At 38.2% G+C, this 11,779-nt stretch overlaps 2 protein-coding genes and 1 pseudogene across 3 annotated transcripts; 1 reads left to right on the top strand and 2 right to left on the bottom strand.

The window, feature by feature from the left end:
• LOC104787037 (cytochrome P450 705A22-like) lies at positions 1–1,795 on the bottom strand (annotated as a pseudogene). The gene is made up of 2 exons (XR_015557227.1): positions 873–1,795; positions 1–794 (listed from the first exon to the last, which is right to left on the bottom strand). The product of XR_015557227.1 is annotated as a cytochrome P450 705A22-like (transcript).
• Positions 1,796–2,652: 857 nt separating this feature from the next.
• Positions 2,653–3,702, top strand: LOC104789305 (uncharacterized). Its single transcript, XM_010515027.1, has one exon. It carries the CDS (start codon positions 2,653–2,655, stop codon positions 3,700–3,702), a length of 1,050 nt encoding a protein of 349 aa, XP_010513329.1.
• Positions 3,703–7,189: 3,487 nt separating this feature from the next.
• LOC104787035 (cytochrome P450 705A22-like) lies at positions 7,190–9,111 on the bottom strand. The gene is made up of 2 exons (XM_087452750.1): positions 8,082–9,111; positions 7,190–8,005 (listed from the first exon to the last, which is right to left on the bottom strand). The coding sequence occupies exons 1-2, from the start codon at positions 8,991–8,993 to the stop codon at positions 7,349–7,351; spliced, it is 1,569 nt and encodes a 522-aa protein (XP_087308876.1). The 5' UTR covers positions 8,994–9,111; the 3' UTR covers positions 7,190–7,348.
• Between the last annotated feature and the right edge of the window lie 2,668 nt (positions 9,112–11,779).

The raw sequence follows: 11,779 nt of genomic DNA, 5'->3' as shown, positions 1-11,779 counted from the left end.
AGTTATAAAGTATTTTCTTATACAGAAGGAAAAATTATGAAACATACCAATGTTGAAGTTTAGACAACAAACCAGACATAAAACCAAATTGAACTAAAGCAAAGGTAACAAATACACCGGACCATAAGACTTTTTAACCAAAAAAAAACAGAAGAAAGTCAAGAACTCATAATGTACAATGTAGAATCTACAAACTTGAAGTTAAAGGGATTAAGGTTCGAGGAACAAGAGTGCACTTAAGAGGATGAGCCATGCTCAATGTCATTGCTCCGGCGGCCTCATTCATGTTGACTTTATCTCCTTTAATTTTCAAATCAAAGCATTGAACCATCACTCCGATCGCGGTTTCTACAACCTCTTCTTCCGCTCCCGAAAGGAATGTATTTTAGGACTTCGTCTCTTATCTCGTCCTTTTTGCTCGATCTTGAAGAAGATAGAAACCTCTCTGGCTTAAACTCTTGAGGATCGTCCCAGTATTCAGGATCTCTCATCATAGCATAACCATTAAGAAGAAGAGTTGTCTTCTCCGGTACATGAAAGCCTCCGATCATACACCTTTCTTGAAACGACCTTATCAGAAGGGGGACCGGCGGATGCAATCTTAGCCCTTCTTTGACGATCGCTTGTAAGTAAGGGAGGTTAGGTAGATCAGTTTCTTGAATCAACCTTGTTTTCCCTACAACAGAATCAATTTCTTCTCTCAGCCTCTCAAGAATGTTGGAATTGTTGATGATCTCGGCCATGATCCATTGTATAGTGTGCGTCGACGTGTCAGTGCCTGCTACGAAAAGATCCTGCAGCAGCAAACATTTCTTAGTCAAAACAAACCAATTGTGTTCGCTTAACTTGTCAAAAGAAAAAGGAACATTTACCACAAACAAGGACTTGATATGGTTTCTAGTGATTTTATAGTCTGCGTTTTCTTCTCCATAAGCTTCCAACAACTTATCCATCATGCCAGTATCTTGTTGATCCTCCTGATCCAATTTCTCTTTGTTTTCCACAAGAATCTTCTCTAACACCTCGTCATACTGGCGAGAAACATCCGTTAACTCTTTTTTGAATAGTGAGATCCCAATTTTCTTAAGCGGTTTGCGCAAGATGGCCGCCAAGAAAAGCTTCTTCCCCAAGGCATCTGTCTTTTTCACCAAGCATCTGACTCTCTCTGCTGCACTATTCTCCCCTGAACAACTCCTCCCCATAATCATGTGGCATATGCTATTGTTGACTAGCTTCATAGCTTCTTCAGAAATCTCAACGCTCTCCTTCTTCATCGCCTTATCTAGTAGATTTGAATAAAAATGCTCTACCTCTTTTGCACGGACTCCTTGTGACCTTTCGAGTGCTTGAGGTCCAAGGAGCTTGCTGGTGATGAGCTTCTTCATAAACTTAAAGTAATCTCCGTAAGGTGTTGTCACGATGCCGAGGGAACTGAAGACCAGAGACCCCTCGTTCGTGGGGAGATTGCGAGAGGAAACGTTTACGTCTTGCGATATAAAGATCTCATAAGCTACTGAGGAAGAAGAAACGAGCACTATGGGGACATTGAAGACGCGAAGATAAAGTAGAGGTCCATACTTAGCTTGGAGGAAAGTTTCTGTAAAGATTTGTGGATTAGAAGAGAGAGGAAAAGATGAAGATGGCCAATGATCGGTAGAGATGGAGGGCTCGGAGGAAATTTGAAGTCATTCTTTGGTTTCTTGAAGAAGACAGAGTAACAGAGGAACGAAAGGAGGCTGAGGAGGATTATGATGAAACAGTTTTGATAGTCAACGTTCATTACTCCCATTGTTGTTCAAAGTGAAAAGAAAAGAAGATAGAGAACTTGTTTATCAATAATCCATGAATATAATGAAAAAAATATATAATCCATGAATATAATATATGATCATGCTTTACAAATTACCTAAAGAAAAATGATTTATTTTTGGAAGAACGTGGAATACAGACAGATGGAATCTTTTCTTCTAAATAATGAAACAAATTAAGAAGTTCAAATCATTAATTTATAACTTTGCAAAACTTTTCTATCTTCCAAAATGACAAGACGTGTTAATTTCGAAGGTCGGAGAGTATAATGGTCCGATACGGGAAAGACATGAACCTTGTCTCATATCTATTTAAATTGAAACAGAATTATAAAAAAATCGATGGATACGGCTTGTTGTTCTGAAATGAGCATGCCTAAAAATGACCACTGAATACGTCTATTAGTATTGAATATGATTTGGAAATATTCAGTTATCCAACATTACGACAAAGATATCGTGAAACGAAACCTCATACATGAAATAAACCGTTTAAATCGTATATTTATGGTTCTCGACACTAGTAAAACCACTAGATTATATTCGCGGTAGCTTCAAATTAAGTGATGAAAGCTTAAGAACTAAAGTGTTCTTCCATATACTTAAAAGAAGTGTTAGAGAGAGTAATTACTGTATATTATGTGTATAAGTTTTGGTAAGATTTAGCTTGGGGAGAAAGGTTAGCATTGATAAGATGCAATCTTCTTAGTTTGGTAACTAGATATTTTCTGTATGTATATATACTTGAGAGTCATAAATAAACAAGACAAGAAAACATTCTACAATTGATACCCTGTTTAATATGGTATCAGAGCCATTTGGCTAGAAAGATTAAAGATTAAAAATGTCAGAGGAGACAAAGGCGATCATGAAGACAGAAGGTTCGAAGCCGGTAGTTTCAGCGTTCCAACTGGCACCAACCAAGAACCCTGGCGCGATCATAGCGCAAGTTCAATTTAACGGAGACAACTTTGATGAGTGGGCTCAGGCGGTGCGGACTGCACTGCAAGTCAAGAAGAAATATGGTTTTGTTGACGGAACTGTCTCAAAACCGAGTGAAGATGAAGCCGACTATGAAGATTGGTTATCGGCGAAGTCGATGGTGACACTTTGGATTCTCAACACAATAGATCCAAAGGTGAGAAGAACTCTGGGAAACAAGGAAGATCCAAAGGAGCTTTGGATGGAGATCAAAGATCGTTTCTCTGAAGCAAATGGACCAAGAATTCAAGAGATTAAGGCAGAACTTGCTCATTGCTGCCAAGGAAATATGAGTGTGATTGAATACTATGGGAAGCTGCAGATGCTGTGGGAAGACTTGGCAAATTATGACAAGGTCATAGCTTGCAAATGTGGAGGATGCTCCTGCAATATCAACGTCGAACTGGAGAAGAAGAAAGAGGATGATCGAATTCATCAATTCCTTCTTGGACTTGACACGGCCTTATATGGAGGAGTAAGAACTTCGATCATCAGCATTGATCCTCTTCCAAACATGAATCAAGTATACTCAAAAGTGAAGTCGGTGGAGCGAGTGAATACTGTCATGAGAGGAAGGGAACAAGAGAACACACAAGTAGCATTCGCAGTCCGAGGAGGACAACACACGAGTGGGAAAGAAGAAAAGGGAAAGATGGTGTGTTCAGTGTGTAAGAAATCTGGACACACAGCGGATACTTGCTTTCAAGTGATCGGGTATCCTGAGTGGTGGAGTGAGCGACCTCGAGGCATTGGAAGCTTTGCACGAGGAGGAGGTCGCCAAGGAACCGGAAGAGGACGTGGCGGTATGGCTCGTGCAAACGTGATGGTTGCACAAGATGGAGCCGAGTCGAGTGTGGAAGCTGAGAGGAGTGGCTATACAGGGTTAAAAACGAGCAATGGGGGACACTCGTGAAACTCCTTGAGAGCAGTAAGGGAAACACACCTCGTCTCAGTGGTAAGTCTCTCTCACTTTATTGGGTCATAGACACTGGAGCTACAAATCACATGACAGGTTTTAGTGATTTGTTGTTAGACAGAAAATATATACTGCCGTGTACAATAGGGTTGCCAAATGGAGAGAATAGTTTGGCAAAAGAAAAGGGAACAGTGAGTTTTGATGATGAGTTTGAACTGAAAAATGTATTGTTTGTGCCAGGACTGAAATGCAACTTGATATCTGTATCACAACTTGTTGCCGATTTAGATGTAGTAATGCAGATTGCTAATAAGGGGTGTGTGATTCAGGACCGTATAACGAGGAGTGTGACTGGAGCAGGAGAACTTAAGGATGGACTGTATTTCTTCCGTCGTTTGAGAGAGTTTCGAGTTTTGCATTTGAATAAAGATGGAGCTGAAGACCTTTGGCATCAGAGGCTTGGGCATCCTTCCAATGGTGTTTTTGATTTGCTTTCTGTTGTTGGTAATAGGAATAAGGATTTTTCAGTTTGTGACATTTGTTTAAAGGCTAAACATTGCCGTGAGGTTTTTCATACCAGTGATAATAAAAGTGATGGAGTTTTTGATATGATACATGTTGATTTATGGGGTCCATATCGACGTCCAACTCTGTGCAATTCTTACTATTTTCTGACCATTGTGGATGATTTCTCGAGAGGAGTTTGGGTTTATCTGTTGCGAGAAAAGTCACAAGTAAAAGAAACCTTGATGAACTTTGTGTCATTGGTGTCAAGACAATTCAACAAGGATATCAAAGTTGTGCGGAGTGATAACGGCACGGAGTTTATGTGCCTCGCGTCTGAGTTCCAACGGATGGGAATCATACATAAGACGTCGTGTGTTGGGACACCACAACAAAATGGGAGAGTAGAAAGAAAGCATCGACACATTCTGAATGTGGCGCGTGCCTTGTTGTTTCAATCATCACTTTCTGCGAAGTTTTGGGGAGAGAGTGTACTGACTGCTGCGTATCTCATCAATCGGACTCCGTCACGGTTGTTAAAAGGGAAAACTCCATATGAGCTTATTTATAATAAGGCTCCAGCATACGAAAACTTGCGAGTGTTCGGTTTTTTGGCTTTTGCGCACAAGCAACGTCGTGGAGGGGACAAGTTCGAAGCTCGCAGTCGAAAATGCATTTTTCTGGGTTATCCTTTTGGTAAGAAGGGATGGAATATGTTTGACTTGGAAACAGAAGAAATGTTTGTATCAAGGGATGTGGTCTTTGTTGAGAATGCTTTTCCGATGAGCAGTGAAGTCTCGGTAGAGATGAGAGCTGACGACGCCATTTCGGATTTTGGCTGGGAAGAAGAGGATGGAAATGAACAAGTTTTGGAAGAATCATTGGAGTTGCGTGATCCTCAGATCGTGCAAGAGAGCGATTTTCAGAAAGTTGAAACAGAGGATCCTTCTCATGTCGAAACAGAGGAACATCCGGTTCTTGAAACAGAGGACCATCCTCGTCCTAACACAGAAGATCTTCGAGAAGAACAAACAGAGGAGATTGTTGTTCTTCAAGATAGTGAATCAGAAAATGAAGATGGTGAAGTTGAAAATCGTGAGCCTGTGGAAAGGCTCGGGCCTGGTTTGAGAGCGACAAAACCGCCAAGTAAATTTAAAGATTATGTGATGAATACTATCATCAAGGTTGAATCCGATGACAACAGTTTATATCCATTATCTGATTATCTCGATGCAACCAATTTTTCTGCTCCATTTCTTGCTTTTCTTGCCACAGTGAGTGAGAATACGGAACCAGAGACATTTCGAGAAGTAGTGGTGGATAAACGTTGGAGAGTTGCTATGTCCAATGAAGTTGGTGCAATGGAACTAAACGAGATGTTTGATCTGACGGAACTTCCTCCGGGCAAAAAGGCTATCGGTTGTAAGTGGGTGTTTAAAATTAAGTACAACTCTGATGGGACGATTGAGAGGTTCAAAGCTCGTCTAGTTGCACTTGGAAATCGACAGAAAGAAGGAGTTGATTATACAGAGACTTTTGCACCTGTTGTTATAATGTCGACAGTTCGGATCTTCTTGGAGATTGCTGCGGCGAAGAACTGGGAATTGAATCAAATGGATGTGCATAACGCATTTATGCATGAAGATCTAGAAGAAGAAGTCTATATGACATTACCACCTGGTTTTCGAACAGGAGGTAAGAACATGGTGTGTCGACTGAAGAAGTCGATTTACGGTTTGAAGCAATCACCACGATGTTGGTTTACAAAGCTGCGTGGAGCTCTTTTTGAGTATGGTTTTTGTCAGTCGTGAGCTGATTATTCTCTGTTTCACTTGCGACGAGGAAACTCTGAGATATATATTTTGGTTTACGTCGACGATCTGATCATTGGAGGCAATGTTTCTGTCGAGATAAGCAAGTTTTAAAGGATATTTGGGTGAGTGTTTCCACATGAAAGATCTAGATCCTTTGAGATATTTCCTCGGTATTGAAGTTGCAAGAAGCAAGGAGGGTATCTTCTTATGTCAAAGAAAATATACTCTTGATATCATCAATGAAGCTGGCTTGTTGGGAGCGCAGCCTGCTGACACACCTTTGGAACAACAACATAAGCTTGGTCTCTCTAAAGCTCCGCTTATGGTTGATCCTGAGAAGTACCGACGTCTGGTGGGACGGTTGCTTTATTTGTTAGCAACACGCCCTGATTTGGCATATGCTGTTAATGTTCTCTCGCAATTCATGAAGGCGCCTCGTCACGATCATTGGCTCAGTGCTTTGCGAGTAGTCCATTATTTGAAAGGAACACCAGGCCAAGGTATATTGTTGAAGTCTGATTCAAAATTACAGTTAGTGGGATGGTGTGATGCGGATTATGCTGGATGTCCTTTGTCTCGTAAATCTGTTGGTGGTTGGTTCATAACTCTCGGTGATTCTCCGGTGTCGTGGAAAACGAAAAAACAGAGTGTCACCTCTCGATCCTCGGCTGAATCCGAGTATAGGTCCATGGCACTTACGGTATGCGAACTGCAGTGGTTGAAGGCGTTGCTCAAAGATTTTGGTGTGAGTCACACCGAACCAATGGTGTTACATTGTGACAATCAGGCAGCACTGCATATAGCCGCAAATCCTGTTTTTCATGAACGTACGAAGCATGTGGAGGTCGACTGTCATTGTATAAGAGATGCAATCATGAATGGGACAATACGGACCAAGAAGGTGCATACTAAAGATCAGTTGGCCGATATCTTTACCAAATCATTAGGCCAGACTGAGTTTCATTTAATGCTGTCCAAGTTGGGCATTTACAATTCGTATGCTCCAACTTGAGGGGGGGTGTTAGAGAGAGTAATTACTGTATATTATGTGTATAAGTTTTGGTAAAATTTAGCTTGGGGAGAAAGGTTAGCATTGATAAGATGCAATCTTCTTAGTTTGGTAACTAGATATTTTCTGTATGTATATATACTTGAGAGTCTGAATAAACAAGACAAGAAAACATTCTACAATCGATACCCTGTTTTACAAGAAGGAAATTATGAACCATACCAAATGCATAAAAGGTTTACACAACAAACCAGATGTAACCAATAAACCAGAGAAGATGTCTAAACATGAGATTAAGATAAACAACAAAAGAAAGTCAAGAAATGGGAATTTGCATACTTGAAGTTAAAGGGACTGGGCTTGGGTTACGAGGAACAAGAGTGCACTTAAGAGGATGAGCCATGGTCAACGCTATTTTTCCAGCAGACTCATTCATGTTGATCTTATCTCCTTTGATCTTCCAATCAAAGCATTGCACCATCACTCCAATCGCGGTTCCGACAGAGACATAAGCTAGATTTGCTCCAGGACAGCCTCTTCTTCCGCTTCCAAAAGGAATGTACTTTAGGACTTCGTCTCTTATCTCATCTTTTTGGCTTGATCTTGAAGAAGCTAAAAACCTCTCAGGCTTAAATTCTTGAGGATATTCCCAGTATTCGGGATCTCTCATCATAGCATAACCATTAACAATAAGTGTTGTCTTCTCCGGTACATAAAAGCCTCCGACCTTACACCTTTCTTGAAACGTCCTTACCACAAGAGGGATTGGTGGGTGCAGTCTTAGCCCTTCTTTGACCGTCGCTTGCAAATAAGGGAGGTTCGGTAGATCAGTTTCTTGAATCAACCTTGTTTTCCCTACAACGGAATCAATTTCTTCTCTCAGTCTCTCAAGAATGTAGGAATTGTTGACGATCTCAGCCATGATCCATTGTATAGTGTGCGTGGAGGTGTCAGTGCCTGCAATAAAAAGATCCTACGGTAGAAAATATTTCTTAGTCAAGACAAACCAATCGTGTTCGCATAAGTACACATAATAGATGAACATTTACCACAAAGAAAGACTTGATATGGTCTCTAGTGATTTTATACTCTGCGCTTTCAACTCCATAAGCTTCCAACAGCTCATCCATCATGCCAGTACCTTGTTGATGCTCCTCTAGTTTCTCTTTGTTTTCCAAAAGAATCTCCTCTAACACCTCGTCAAACTTGCGAGAAACATCCATTAACTCCTTTTTGACGAGTGAGATCCCTATCTTCTTAATCGGTTTGGGCAAGATGGCTGCCAAGAAAAGCTTCTTCGCCAAGGCATCTGACTTGGTCACCAAGCCTCTAACTCTCTCTGCTTCACCGTTCTCCTCCGAACAACTCCTCCCCATAATCATCTTGCAGATGGTGTTGTTAATTAGCTTCATAGCTTCCTCAGCAATCTCAACGCTCTCCTCCTTCCTCGCCTTATCTAGTAGGTTTAAGTAAAACCGCTCTAACTCCTCTGCACGGACACTTTGTGACCTCTTGAGTGCTTGAGGCCCAAGGAGCTTAGTGACGATGAGCTTCTTCATGGACTTCCAGTATTCTCCGTAAGGTGCGTTAACATAGCCTAAGGATCCGAAGAAGAGAGACCCTTCGTGCATAGGGAAGTTGCGAGTGGAAACGTTAACATCTTTTGCCCCAAAGATCTCATAGGCTATTGATGGAGAGGAGACGAGTACAATGGGGACACTAAAGACGCGAAGATAGAGGAGAGGTCCATACTTGGAAGAGAGTTTCTGGAAAGACTTGTGGGCTAGAAGAGAGAGGAGATGATGAAGATGACCAATGATCGGTAGAGACGGAGGGCTCGGAGGCAGATTATAGTCAACCTTTATTTTCTTGAAGAAGAGAAGGTAAAAGAAGATCGAGAAGAGGCATAGGAGGATGAAGATGAAGCAGTTTTGAACATCAATGCTTACAATTGCTTCCATTGCTGCTCAAAGTTTTAAGGTAGTTGAAACATAGTGAATATTCATTAATGAAGAATCCATGAATATATAATGAATGATTTTGCTTTATTTATTACCGAAATAAAATGCTTCTTTTGTGGAAGAACCTCAAACAATGAAAATTTGGATCTAGTATTTTCTTATATCAATCAATTAGAAGTTCCGTACCACACTAATGAGCAAATTACTAATTTAATAACATAGTTTAACGTATCTATGAGTACAATCTGATAATGCTTTACGTATAATCTAAATTACATTATTTGTTTTTGGGAGAATGTGGAATAACCGACATATGGAATCTTTTCTATTATGTAACATATAGATAGTAATCAATTCAGATGTTTTTTTACTACATCCATGTTCAAATCATACATGTTCATTTTGAATCTATGCATATGTATATATTTAGAAGGGAAATACCGTAAAATATTACTAAACTAAGTTTGTTTTAAAAGTACCACCACTAAGTGTTATTTTCAAATATACCATTACAATTTTTTTACTCAAAAAAACAAATTTTGAAAGGTTTATATAATTTAAAAATTTGAGTTTTGGTTAATATTTTGGGTAACTATGAACTTCCAGTATTCTCCGTACGGTGCGGTGACAAAGGGGAAGGATCCGAAGAAGAGAGACCCTTCATTCGTAGGGATCGGACTAGGGAGGTTGCGAGTGGAAATGTTAACGCCTTGTGCCCTAAAGATCTCATAGGCTATTGAGGAAGAAGAGACGAGTACTATGGAGAACGTCGAAGATACGAAGATAGAGTAGAGATCCATACTTAAAGATGAAGATGATGAAAATGACCAATGATCGGTGGAGACGAATTTATTTTCTCGGAGGAAGATCATATATAGCCAACCTTTATTTTCTTGAAGAAGAGGCATAGGAGGATAAATATGAAGCAGTTTTGAACGTTAATGCTGACAATTGCTACCATTACAGCTCAAAGTGTAAAGGTAGATGAAATATAGTGAGTATTCATTAATCAAGAATCCATGAATATAATGAATGATTATGTTTTATTTATTATCTAAATAAAATGCATCTTTTGTGGATGAGGACGTGAAACAATGGGAGTTTGGATCTAGTCCTTTTTTCTTCTTTCTTTTTGACTTCGTGATAGTCTTTTCGTGTACCAATTAATCTAAATGTTCCCTACCACGCTAATGATCAAATTAATTTTATCACTTTCAAGATGGCAACTTGCAACATCAATTAATAAGTATTAGGATGAATCTCGCACCACGAGGTATTTTTTAAAATTATCACTTTCCAGCCGATCTCGAACTAGCATGTTTTCTAAGTTATTTCGGTTTAAATATATGCCGAAATTTGTATGAGATCCACTCGGGTCACGATTCAACCGGTGTTGGTTAGAATTTCAATGATATGTCACTTTTCAGTTGTCACACATAACAAAAGTTTAAAAAGTTGATTTGTTAACGCATTAAAGTCTTATTTTAGTTTTATTATACTGATTTAGTTTTGTCAAAACCCCTCTAATATACTAATAGATATGAGCACGTAAAATATTCATCTATCTATATATACATTTTTTAAGTACATTTTGGGTTCTACCCTTTTATTTGTATTTATTTACAAAGTTAATCTCTAAAATTTTTCCAAAAATAACATTACTTCAGATTTTATTTCCTAAATATTTTACATACTATTCCAATTAAAAAAATACAGCAGAATCAATATAGAAACAGAAACTATGATATATTTAACCACACCTTCTATTATGTATTGAAGATATTCTATCTCTGAATTTTTTGCAAACAAAGAAAACAACACTTTGATTCCTATTTTGTTTTCCAAAACATGTGAGGTTTGATTCTTAACGTAAGAAAATTTTTGATTCACATTTATTTAAATATTATAATTAATATTTAAACTTAATAAATTTATAATATTACGGATATGTAAAATTAAAAGTTTTTAAAATACTATATAATATGGTCATATAGTAGATGGCTTATAAAGAGGACATGTTGGAATTGATAAAATATCATTAAGTTTGTGCTCATAAGGGTTAAATCCTCATTTTATTATTTGTCAACACTATTAATATTGAATATTTGACATATAAAAATTAAGTTGATTTAACTAAGATTGTGTAATATAATTAAATCATTAGGAAAAATGTGACTTAATCATAGAGTATAAATGACTTACTATGTATTTAGAGCTCTTATTTTTTTGTTATAGTAATTAAAACTCAAAATAGAATCTCAAATACTAAACAAAACAAACTAAATATAATAAAAAATGGTTATGAAGTATATTGCGGATTAAAAAATTAATATAAATATTTAGCAGCGCAAACGGTCGGGAAATTTAGTTATTCCTCTATTTACAAAACATACAATATTTTACAAACAAATACAATATAAAATATAAATAATAACAAAAATTATATAAATCCTCCAAGGTTCAATTCATTGTGAGTTTAATTAGAATCTGCTTTGGGCAAGTTGAATTGAGCAAATCCTCATGGTACTACATACACCTTAGTAAACTTATGGTAAAACCGTTACATTGTAAATTCATGGTTGACGACCCTAATACAAACCACTAGATTATTGTCATGGTATCTTTAAATTAAATGAAAGTTTAAGAAGTAAAGTGCTCTTCTCTCTACTTGAAAGAAGGATATTATGAACCAAACCAAATGTTTAAGTTTTATACAACAAACGAGAGGTAACCAACAAACCGGGGAAGGTGTTTAAGTATGAGACCTAGAAAAAAAACATAAGAAG

This window comes from Camelina sativa, chromosome 5, assembly GCF_030686135.1.
Source record: "Camelina sativa cultivar CO46 ecotype springtype chromosome 5, ASM3068613v1".
NCBI classification, from domain to species: Eukaryota; Viridiplantae; Streptophyta; class Magnoliopsida; order Brassicales; family Brassicaceae; genus Camelina; species Camelina sativa.
This window is presented reverse-complemented; position numbering and strand designations above follow the sequence as displayed.